The sequence below is a fragment of the Microcaecilia unicolor genome, chromosome 2 (genome assembly GCF_901765095.1).
Source record: "Microcaecilia unicolor chromosome 2, aMicUni1.1, whole genome shotgun sequence".
In the NCBI taxonomy this organism is placed as follows: domain Eukaryota; kingdom Metazoa; phylum Chordata; class Amphibia; order Gymnophiona; family Siphonopidae; genus Microcaecilia; species Microcaecilia unicolor.
In genome coordinates, this window is record NC_044032.1 from 463,669,846 (window position 1) to 463,682,583 (window position 12,738).

Sequence of the window (12,738 nt, forward strand, 5' to 3'; positions counted from 1 at the left end):
TGGCACAGTCTTTCAAAGATTCTGGTTTTAAACTTCCACAAATCTTCTGTTTTTTTCATAAGTTTAACTTTTCTGATAAATGCAATTAAACAGTCCTAAACATTGCTTTTCTTAGCTACAAGTTCGCTTGAATGCAGATCTGTTAACAAAGTCTTCCATCAAATAGAGAAACAAATGGCTGCACTTTGCACTTCTATGTGAAATTCTTGGAGACAGTGCATAGGTTTCCTTTAGTTTTAAGGAATCTAGAAGATTCAGAGTTATAGAATTAGATTAAGTACTTAAAATAAGTTTCTTAACTCATGGATTGCAAGTTTGAACTTCAGAGTTTCTGGTTCTGATATCCTTGGATGGTCCAATTGATGCAGGTTCCTGTGGGCTTTTCTTTATTGTCCCAAAGGAAGGATAGATGTAAATAAGGATCCAACTCCAGTCTCAGTGCATGAGGAGAGTTATTTAGGGGAGATAAAATTTCCTTTCTCCATCCAAAAATAAATGAAAGAAGTTCCGAGTAAAATTGAGGACTGGTGCCTCAGCACAGACTAAGCAGAAGTCAGTAAAAGTTTGGGTTGTAAATAAGCAGAAAATGTATTTATTTAATATAAGTTGCAGAGCCTGATGTGAACCCAGCCAGCCAGTCAGCACAGCCTCTCTTACAAGTCTTGGTTCCTGATGGTTCCTGACGGAGTTTCTAGGGTACTCATAGCCTCTAGGAAACCTTCTACACAGAAATGTTACCATTTCAAGTGGAAAAGATTTTCCTTCTGGTGTGTATCCAGAGCACTTGACCGTGGTAAGAACTCTGACAGTTCTTATGGGGTACCTTCTCCATCTTTCAGATTATGGCCTCAAAACTAACTCAGTCAGAGTACACTTGAGTACTATTTGTGCGTTTCACTTCAAGGTTGGTAATAAACCAGTTTCTGTTCATCCCTTGACAGTGCTATTCATGAAAGATTTAATTCATACCAAACCTCTTATCAAACCCCACCTCCTATGGATTGGGATCTCATTGTCATCCATTCTCACAGCTCTCATGACACCTCCTTTTCAACCACTTCATTCCTGTTCTCTAAAATTACTCAAATGTAAGGTAGTTTTCTTAATTGATCTTATTTCTGCCAGAAAAGTAAGCGACATTCAAGCCCTAGAGGCTGACCTACCTTACAACAGATTCTACCACGACAAGGTTGTACTCTGAACCTACCCCAAATTTCCTCCCTAAAGTAGTATTGGAGTTCCACCTCAATCAGTCCATTGTACTTCCTGTCTTCTTCTGTAAGCCATACTCTCATTCTAGAGAAGCACTACTGCATACCTTAGACTGCAAGAGTGCTCTAACATATTATCTGGAGCATACAAATACTCATAAGAAGTCCTCCCAGCTTTTTGTATCCTTCAACCCTAACAGATTGGGGATACCCATCACCAAAAATACGCTCAGCCAACCAAGTAGATACAGTATCTCCTACATGTACGCTCAGGCAGGGCTGACCTTTCATTACTGGTCGCTGCTTACAGTGTAAGAGCCATGGCTTTTAGTAGCCCATTTCCGCTCTTCCTTTATTGAAGACATTTGCAAGTCGGCTATGTGGTCTTCTATTCACACCTTCAGTTCTCACTACTATCTAGATCAGCATTGTAGGCTGGATAATTAGTTTGGATGAGCAGTATTGCAGAATCTTTTTACTGCTTAAGTCAACTCCACCTTCTGGCCCTTTTTTTCCCACCTGGCTCACTATGTACTTAGTTGCCAAAAATTCATTTTATGTTTTGAGCCTGGTAGGTACTGAGTCCCATATGTGAGAATATTATGCCTGCTTATCCTTGGAGGAAGCTGAGTTATTTACCCATAGCACGTGTTCTCTGAGGACAGTTGGCATATATTCTCACAATCCTCCCACCTCCCCTTGGAGTTGTCTTCTTAACTAGTACTATACTGCTGGTCCTGTGCTTGAGCATCAGACGGGAAGGCACTCGAGTATGTGCAGTGGGGGCACTGCCTGAAGATTTGAAGTTCACTTAAAAAGTAATTCAAACTTGCAGCATAGTAAAGTATAAAACTTCATTTCTTATATAATTTATTTCATCATTATTCATAGTATGTGCTGTATGATCCAATGGTTCACCAATATTCTTCAATCATTGACATGAAAAACGCTTTTCTTCTTCTGTAGAAAAGCTTTCTTAAAATTAAAAACTGCTTTAATATATACTTGATAACATTGTTCTCTCGCATATCTCAGAACATGGATTCCCCCATCAACAGGTGGCATGTTTCGCAACTGCTGCCTCAGGGTGTGGTCTGGTATAACTTAATTTATGTTGAGCGTATGCAAAAATGTTATCAAGCATATATTAAAGCAGCTTTACAATTTTAAGAGGTTTTTTTATGCCAATGATTGAAAAATATTGTTTAACCATTGGATCATACAACATATACTATGAATAATGTTGAAATAAATTATATAAGAAATGAAAAAATTTTCTACTTAACTATGCTGCAAGTTTGAATTAGTTTTGAGGTGAGATTAAGTGAAGATACTGCTACAAGTAAGACAGATAGAAGATAGGCGTTGGACACAGCTGGGAATTCATATGTGTTATTACTGTCCCTGCTGATATATAGTGATCCATAAAGTAATTTATCGTGTGTTTGGTCACTACATCATGGCCCAAACGGATTCCAATGAATTCAGTTATTCAAGATTTAAAGTGACTGGGCACTTGACAGTGTCTGCACCGGGCTCTGTGGATGGCGTCGCCTACATGTGAGAATATGTGCTTTCTGTCATCAGAGAACACCTGCTATAGGTAAGTAAGGTAAGTAATGTAGCTTTCCATGAAACAGACTGAGTTCTAGTAGAGAACCACTTGCAGTGTCACTACATTTGTAATAAAACTTTGTTATTCATGGCATCAAAGGCTGTTGACAAAGCTGAAAAAATTAGCCTTCTGGAGCCACACATAGATGTCTCATGCTGGCTACTTTGATTTTGATTGAAGCAGAGCAGGAAACTGCATTGTGACATTACTCTGAGGAATAGGTCCCAACAGGTAAGGAGCATCCCTATAGAGGCTGCTTGCTAGCAGGGCCTAAACTCAAGACTTTTTTCACAGTTTTCTTTTCTGATTCAGAATCTGAGTACCCCTAATGGTCCTTTTTATAGTCGGCAGAGTTCTCTAAATAGGAGTTGAGTGGGAGAAAGTTAACTTCTGTGGATGAATATCTTCTCAATAATGACAGTCTGGTCAAGATTTTAACCACACATTGAATCAGTCAGATAATTTTTGCTATTATTGCTGTAACAACACAATGTGAAACAACTTGTATACATTTTTGTGTGTTTCTTTTGCGGAATCTTCACTTGCCTCAGTCTGAATTCATGCAGTTTGTGTATAAAATAAATAGAAACTACTTCTGACTTTTGTCGTAATCCTAATGCTATATATTCAGTTAGATATTTATTCAATAAATCTTTTGTTGTTTTCCAGTATGAAGATGAAGAAGCTGCAGAAGAATTTAAAGTTACTAGTTTTGTGGACATGGTTCGTAACTGCAGTCGGATTGGCATTCCTTACAGTTCCGGGGGTAGGTTATAGTAACTTGCATTGTACTGTATGTAGTGTTTTTGTTCATATCAAGTTTAGTAAGCAATATGTTATATTAAATATTGGTAGCAAGCTTTATTATAAAGTGACTGCCTGTGCTGTTGACCTGAAGAAAAACATTTGGATAATAGCACCCAGATAATTAGGACATTTTAAGCTAATGAAAGCCAGTTCTAACTGAACTCGAAACCTACAGAAGTGTGAGGGAGGACAAGTAAATACATAGTTTATTACTTAGGAACTTAAGAGTGACTTTTATAGAAAAAGATTTTGTAGCAAGTTCTCCCTGGCACTCAGGTATGTCATCCACTACTTCCTGTTTCTTTCCTTTCCTACGTGGGTCCCCGTAGATCTTTCAGACCTCCTGAGCGCCCCTCTCCCAGAGTTCTGCTTCTCTGACACCTTCTGTTCTCCTTGCTCTTATCCTCTGTATGTTCTCTTTCTGCCTTGTGATCCCCTTCCATGTATTCTGATAACCACTGATAACCTCCCCCCAGTATTCAAATACCCCCTGAACATTTTTCCCAGGCTTTTTGGGCTGGGTGTGGTAGGGTCTGTCTTCAGGGTGCTCTGCCACTGGAGGTCATCATTATCTGCCCCTTCAAATTCATCTCATTTCAGCAGAAACATACCCCATCTTGGACTTCATTTCTTGACCATTTCCCAACCACATTAAGCTTGAGGGGTTTTCACTTAATACTATGTCTGCTTCCTGTTTTGCATGGGACCAGTTTTGCATTTTGATGGGAACAGATCTCTGTAAGTCTTGTGGCTGATGCCTAGGGACTGACTCTGGGTAGCAGATGAAGTTTCTCCTACTGCTAGTTGAGGGAAGATTGGGAAGGAGGCACCAACAGGAGTCTGTCTGCTGCAGTAGAATGGAAAAGAAGAACCAGCAACAAATGATATCTCTCCCTTCTCTGTCTCTGCGCAGGACTTGTGTATTGCACTTGTGACATCAAGTGTTATGGTCAGACAAAAAGCAATTACAAAAGAGCATTTGTTGCACATAATGTACTAAAGAGATAACATTCATAGGGCTTCTTTACTCCTTGATCTTTGGTTATTGCAGGCAGTACTGTCTGCTTTAGTCTTAGGCAGACTTAAAATGTCACTTAATGCTTCTACATACAGACATAGCTGCATGGATTTAGCGTTTACAAACAATTAACATGTGCCAAATGCTAAGACACCCATTATATTCTGTGGGCGTCTTATCATATAACGTGCTAATTAGCTTGTCTTAGTAAAAGGACCCCTTAGTGAAGCAGATATACATATTAAATGATTGTACGACAGATGAGCAAACACTTCCTCGAGCGACACTTTGACTAGCATCGGATTGTCAAGCGTGACATATAGCCACCTGGCAACTTATAGCACTTCACTTATAGAAGCATATTTTTTAAGCGAGCGACACATATTAAAGTGAACCACAGATGGAGAAGGGACAGGCACACTATATAAAATCCATGAAATGTTTATTGATGGCTTCAGCGAAAGCATACAAGTATATACAAAACAGCGCTTTAAAAGTATTAAAAAAAAAAGAATTATTAAACCATGGCTTACAAAGAAATAGAAGCTGTTCACTTTAAACATTCAAATGATTTTCCAAGCAACGCTAGACAAAAAAGTTTTTCGATCAGTATTATTCTTGCAGTACTCTTGAATTAAATTAAGAACCTGTGAATTCAAATGTTTATATTTCTTTGACCCTTGGTTGTCTCTCTGAGCACCAGAAACTATGGAATAGAAGGCAAATTGCAGTCCTTCTTCATGTTGAAAAGCTCACAGAAATTTTAAAAAGGATGGATGGTGATATGATGCCAGCCTTCAGGTGTCTAATTAAAAAACCTGAATGTTTAAGCATATATTATTCTATGTACTTTATTCCATAGGCTCAGAATGGGCAAAGTATTTATCTGCTGATGCCTAGACTTGAGTCTGTTTTCTAGAGAGCATTTCCTGTTTTGATGTCTGTTAACTCTGTGTGCTTGTGTTGTAAGAAATTATATACATGTGAAAAGATCCATGTAACTACAGAAATGTGCTGTTTAATTGAATTTCCTTTTGTAGTTAGAGAACAAACATTTTTGATTTGGAAGAGAAAATTTGTAGAATAGAAAATAGCTTGTCAGTAGGGCATCATGTTTAGCAAATAATTTTACAAAAATGAAAAAATTGCTGTTGCCTTTGGGAAATGTTGACTACTGAGATGCCACAAGGAAGCAATTGGAAAACAAGTGAGTTGTATTTATGTTTAGAAAAATCAGTAGTTTATCGTTAATTCCTTCATGGAGGCAAAGAAGGAATATCTTATGGCAGATAATTTTATTTTTCTCTCATATGTTTAATTTTTAAGACACATATTAAAGAAAATTCCTTTTAAGAGTAAGCTACAGCCCTTTTCACAGCTACTGCTTTTTTCTTCCATCATTTTCTCTGTATGTACACCACGGGTTGGCTGTGTACACTTGAAGGACTGTTATATTTGTTGCTGCACATTACATTTAGATTTTAGCTGCCATAGTAATATAAAGATGTCATCAAATTTTTATGTAAAGTGTGAAAACTGAATACAAGCGAGATAAGTAAGGACAAAGCAGGCTAAACTGGAGATATTGGGATCTGTTGGTCATAGGCGCCCCGTATAAGAGGCTTGGGGAGGCTAAGCCTCCCCAGGCCAACTGTGACCTTCCCCTCCTCCTTGAAGGCTGGATGGAACAAAATTGTACCTTCGTGTCGCTGGTTCCTCACTTCGTCAACCTATAATCATGACTCTCCGTTCCTTCCTGCCCCCCCCCCCACGCGTTTAACCCTTTTATGTTCAGTGGCTGCAACGGCAATGAAGAAGACACCACAACGGGCTCGCCTCCAGCTTCTCCCTTCCCTCACACAGTGTCCTGACCTCGCGGAAACAGGAAATACATCATCGCAGGAAGGCGGGACACTGAGTGAGGGAAGGGAGAAGCTGGAGCTGAGCCCGCTGTGGTGTCTTCTTCATTGCTGTCGCAGCCACTGAAAATAAAAGGGTTAAATGCACGGGGGGTGGGGCAGGAAGGAAGAACGGAGAGGAGGGCTGGCAGGGAGAATCGCTGGACATGGATGAGAGGGGAGGGCAGGGGAGAGAAGAGATCGCTGGACATGGAGAGGAGGGTAGGGAAGGCCAGGGGGAGAGAAGAGATCGCTGGACATGAAGGGGAGGGCAGGGGAGAGAAGAGATCGCTGGAGGGGAGGGCAGGGGAGAGAGGAGAATTGCTGGATATGGGTGGATGGACCATTTGGTTCTGGGACTTCAATTCCAAATTCCTCAACCACAGAAAGTGCTGACGACGGATGCATCTTTCCTGGGTTGGGGAGCTCATGTAGATGGACTTCACACTCAAGGTGCTTGGTCCGCCCAGGAAATGAAACTTCAGATCAACCTCCTGGAGCTTTGAGCGGTCTGGAAAGCTCTAAAAGCTTTCAGAGAATTGCTGTCTTACCAAACTATTCTAATTGAAACAGCCAATCAGGTTTCAATGTATTTACACCAACAAGTGGGGGGAGGGAGGCACCGGATCTCACCCTCTGTGTCAGGAGGCCGTCCGGATATGGCATTGGGCTCGCAAACATGGAATGTTTCTTCAAGCCACTTATCTGGTGGGCACAAACAACACCTTGGCCGATAGACTGAGCAGGATAATGCAACCGCATGAATGGACTGTCAATATGGGCGTAGCCCACAAGATCTTCCACACGTGGGGCACCCCCCTCAATGGATTTTTTTGCCAGTCAGCTCAATCACAGGGTCCCTCAGTTCTGTTCCAGGATTCAGACCCATGACAGGTTAACATCAGATGCCTTCCTTCTCAATTGAAGGACAGGTCATCTGTATGCATATCCTCCAGTACCTCTAGTGGGAAAGACATTGTTGAAACTCAAGGAGGTCCGTGGAGCTATGAATCTGATCGCACCTTACTGGCTGCAGCAGTTATGGTTTCCTCTTCTTCTGGAATTATCCCCTGAAGAACCGGGGAGATTGGAGTGTTTTCCGACCCTCATTATTCAGAATGAGGGGTCCCTTCTGCATCCCAATCCCCATTCTCTGTCTCTCACAGCTTGGATGTTGAGAGCCTAGAATTCGCTTCCTTGGGTCTTTTGGAGGATGTCTCCTGGGTCTTGCTGACTTCCAGGAAAGATTCCACTAAGAGGTGCTACTCTTTTAAATGGAGGAGGTTTGCCATCTGGTTTGAGAGCAAGGCCATAGATCCCCTTGCTTGCCCTATACAGACCCTATTTGAATACCTTCTACACTTATCAGAGTCTGGTCTCAAGACCAACTCAATAAGGGCTCACCTTAGTGCAATTAGTGCTCATTATCAACGTGTGGAAGGTAAGCCCATCTCTGGAAGCCTCTAGTTGTTCGCTTCATGAGAGGTTTGCTTTTGTCAAAGCCTCCTGTCAAACCTCCACCAGTTTCATGGGATCTCAACATTGTTCTTACCCAGCTGATGAAAGCTCCTTTTGAGCCACTGAATTCCTGCCATCTGAAGTACTTGACCTGGAAGGTCATATTCTTTGTGGCTATTTCAGCTTGTAGGGTGGATGCACCTTATATAAGTTTCATCACAACAGAGCAGTCCTGCATGTGCCCTAAGTTCTTGCCGAAGGTTGTGTAAGAGTTCCATCTGAACCAGTAGATTGTCTTGCCAACATTCTTTCCCCGACCTCATGCCCATCCTGTCGAAAGTAGCTTGCATACTTAGATTGCAAGAGAGCATTGGCCTACTACATGGAGTGGACAAAGCCCCACAGACGGTCCTCCCAGTTTTTCGTTTCTTTTGATCCTAACAGGATGAGGGTTGTCATCGGGAAACACACTATATCCAGTTGGCTGGCACTTTGCATTTCCTTCACTTGTACCCAAGCTGGGCTGGTCTTGGAGGTTCATGTCACATCTCATAATGTCAGAGCCATGGCTGTGTCGGTAGCCCACTTGAGGTCAGCCTCTATTGAAGAAATTTGCAAGACTGTGATGTGGTGTGTCCTCACATTCGCATCACACTATTGCCTTGAACGGTTTGGGCAGTCAGTGCTGCATAATCTTTTTGGGGTCTACAATCCAACTCCACCCTCCTAGGCTCGTTTTATTCTGTTCCAGGCTGCACTCTTATTTAGTTGTATATAGTTTCAGGTAAATCTGTGTTATGTCCTAGCCATTGCGAGGCTCAACCACTGTTTGTTGTTTTTGGTGAGCCTGGATGTTGGAGATTCCCCACTTGTGAGAATATGCAAGCCTGCTTGTCCTCTGAGATATCGAATATACTTACCTGTAGCAGGTATTCTTCGAGGACAGCAGACTTCATATTCTCACATTACTGTCCACCTCCCCTTGGAGTTGTCTTCTTTAATATTTTTATTGTTGATTTTTGCTTTAATATTGAACTCTGGTGACTGTGTTCACGCGGTGGGTTGGAAGGCACTTGCAGGGCCGCCGAGAGGAGGGGACGGGGGACAAAATTCCCCGGGCCCGGGCCTCCAGGGGGGCCCGACGCGGCGCCGAATCCATGGGTGCTTGCTATCTTGCTCCTCCCTCCCTCCCTCCGAGGTTCCGAGTTCCAGGGCCCGCCCATCCTGACATCCTCCCTCCGAGGTTCCGAGTTCCAGGTCCCGCCCTCCGTCCGTCCCTCCCTCCGTCCTAATTTCAAAAGCCTTTTTCTTATCTCGTCGGGGACAGGGTTACAGCGACAGCAGCACGCAGTGAAAAGCGTGCTGGCTCGCGCTTCAGCCTTCCCTTGTCTGTCTCTGAGCTCTGGTCCCGCCCTTGCGGAAACAGGAAATGAGATAGGGACCAGAGCTCAGAGACAGACAAGGGAAGGCTGAAGCGCGAACCTGCACGCTTTTCACTGCGTGCTGCTCTCGCCGTAACCCTGTCCCCGACGAGGTGAAGGCTTTTGAAATTAGGACAGAGGGAGGGAGGCCTTGGAACTCGGAGGGAGGGGAGGGCAGGGGGAGAAAGAAGAGATCGTTGGACAGGAGGGGGGCTGGGCAGGGGGGAGAGAGATCACTGGCCAGGAGGGGAGGGGAGGGCATGGGGGAGAGAAGAGATTGCTGGACAAGAGGGGAGGGCAGGGCATGGGGGAGAGAGCTCCCTGGACAGGAGAGGAGGGCAGGGGGGAGAGAAGAGACTGCTGGACAGGAGGGGGAGGGGGAGAGAGCTCCCTGGACAGGAGAGGAGGGCAGGGGGGAGAGAAGAGACTGCTGGACAAGAGGGGAGGGGAGGGGGAGAGAGATCGCTGGACAGGAGGGGAGGGGAGGGCATGAGGGAGAGAAGAGATTGCTGGACAAGAGGGGAGGGCAGGGCAGGGGGGAGAGAGAGATCGCTGGACAGGAGGGCAGGGCATGGGGGAGAGAGCTCCCTGGACAGGAGAGGAGGGCAGGGGGGAGAGAAGAGACTGCTGGACAAGAGGGGGAGGGGAGGGGGAGAGAGCTCCCTGGACAGGAGAGGAGGGCAGGGGGGAGAGAAGAGACTGCTGGACAAGAGGGGAGGGGAGGGGGAGAGAGATCGCTGGACAGGAGAGGAAGGCAGGGCAGGGGGGAGAGAAGAGATTGCTGGACGGGAGGAGAGGGCAAGAGGGGAGGGCAGGGGGGAGAGAGATCGCTGGACAGGAGGGCAGGGCAGGGGGGAGAGAGATCGCTGGACAGGAGGGCAGGGGGAGAGAAGAGATTGCTTGACAAAAGGGGAGGGGAGGGGGGAGAGAGATCGTGGGACAGGAGGGGAGGGCAGGGCAGGGGGGAGAGAAGAGATTGCTGGACAAGAGGGGAGGGCAGGGGGGAGAGAGATCGCTGGACAGGAGGGCAGGGGTGAGAGATCGCTGGACAGGAGGGCAGGGCAGGGGGAGAGAAGAGATTGCTGGACAAGAGGGGAGGGGAGGGGGAGAGAGAAGAGATTGCTGGACAAGAGGGGAGGGGAAGGCAGGAGGGAGAGAGAAGAGATCGCTGGACAAGAGGGCAGGGCAGGGGGGAGAGAGAAGAGATCGCTGGACAGGAGGGCAGGGCAGGGGGGAGAGGAGAATTGCTGGACAGGAGGGGAGGGCAGGGGAGAGAGGAGAATTGCTGAATATGGATGAATGATTGAAGGGGGCAGGGGAGAGAGGAAATTTACTGGATATGGGTGGATGGAAGAGAGGCCAGGGGAGAATGGAGAGTTGCTGGACATGGATGGATGGAGGGGAGGGAAGTCAGGAAGGAGATGCACATGGATGGAGGGGAAATTGCTGAATTTAAGGGCTGGATCGGAACACTTTCAGGGCAGATGCTGAAACTGGAGGAAGGATAGGGACAGGGCTACAGATGGTAGACATGACGCATAAGGACACAGGAGGATGGTGGACATGGTGAGAGAAAAAATATCAAATGGAAAGAAGACACTGCATAAAACAGAAGATGGGACCAAAGCGAATAGAAAAACTATGATCAGACAACAAAGGTAGAAAAAAGTATTTTATTCAGAATTTATTAATTGGAGTATGTCAGCTTTTGGAAATGTGTATCTGTGATATTTTTCATGTAAGTTTCAATTTTTCTAGTATTGCTGCATGCTGAGTCTGACTTCTTGAGGTAACTTTCTAGTTCAGTATTTTGCCTTCATATTTTTTTTTATTTCTAGTTCCTTGTGTCATATCTGTTGTCATGTGTTTTTCATGTGTGATCAAGGTACAGTATTCTGCTAGTGTGTAGTATTTGCAGCCCTTTTTGTTTTGTGTTTTTATTTGTTTCACTAGGTTGTGTACTGGTGTTTAGAGCCTGGTGTAATTATAGTGCTGCCTTTCCACGCATAAGGTTGTAGCTCGTCCTGTCCTTGGAATTAGTGTGGTTTGGTAAGGTTATGAGTGGGTTTTTGCACAAGTTTGTGTATAGTGTTTTGCAGTGGAGAGATTGTGTTTTGGCCTTACTGAGGTGGCACCAAAACATCAGAAAAAGTGTAGAGCCTAAATCATGACACACTACATCTTGAAGGATCTACATATGATGCAAGGGTCCGGCGGTGGACGGAGGGGAGCGGGTGGAGGGGGGAGTGGCAGTGACCTCGGGGGGGGGGGGGGGGGGGCAGGGGCAGCCTTGTCCCGGGCCTGGCCCAGTCTCTTGGCAGCCCTGGGCACTCACGCAGTGTAAAGCAGCTTGCAGTTTGCAAAGCTCTAATTTTTTAATTTGGCATAAATGCCCAACCGGGTGACGTGGATCGGCATCTACCCACTTGTGAGAATATGAAGCCTACTGTCCTAGAAGAAATGCCTGCTACAGGTAAGTATCTTAGCTTTACTGAGATAATGTGAGAATCAGAGTTTTATATTTTAGTTTCTGTATGGTAACTTGCATGGAGAAAATGTGCTACTTATGATCTGCACTTCTTTGTGGGGAGATAGGGTTTTTGTGGATGCAGAGCTTGTTTACATTTAATTTATAAGAACTAATATACTGTATGAGGCCAAAAGGTCTGTGAGGTTCATGTAGGCAGTGTGTCATGGCTGTGAGCATTTTCCATCAAGTGTGTCCTGACTAAAAAAAAGGTTGAGAACCACTTCTCTGAACGTTAGGCTACTTATCCACTTATTGTAGTTCTTAGAAATTTTAATGTCTGTCATTTTGTTTTGTTTTATATAGGTCATCTACATATATTTGATATGTATGTTGTGGAAAAGTGGCCAATTGTGCAGGCCTTTGCACTGGAAGGCATTGGTGGAGGAGGTTTCTTCACCATGAAACATGAGGTTGGTAAAGCATGACATTTTGGTTTCTGTTCTGTCTACTTAACTAACAAAAATATAAATGCGATAATCATTTGTAATTTTTAATTTGCCTTTCACATTTTTAAAGGACAGAATAGCCATGATTTTCTTTTTGTGACATACTGTTGAGTCATTTTTAGAATGTATTTTAATTGAATAATCACTTAGTAAAGGTAAAAAATTAGCAAAATTAAAGTTGCGCCTTGATCCATAAATATATCTATCTATATATATCTATCTGGGAGGGGAAACTGAATGGAATGGAGCAGTGAGAACACTAGATTTAAGTCTCTGGATTTTTCATTGACAGCCTTTTAGAAGGGAAAGAGGAATTAGTCATTAAATTAGTTTT

At 44.2% G+C, this 12,738-nt stretch overlaps 1 protein-coding gene across 1 annotated transcript in view; it reads left to right on the forward strand.

The window, feature by feature from the left end:
* Positions 1-12,738, forward strand: part of C2H20orf194 (chromosome 2 C20orf194 homolog) — a 441,211-nt gene that overhangs the window by 114,074 nt on the left and 314,399 nt on the right. The window contains exons 5-6 of the mRNA XM_030190991.1: positions 3,496-3,592; positions 12,262-12,368. Of these exons, the coding sequence (XP_030046851.1) occupies positions 3,496-3,592; positions 12,262-12,368 (204 nt within the window). The remainder of the gene's footprint in view (positions 1-3,495; positions 3,593-12,261; positions 12,369-12,738) is intronic.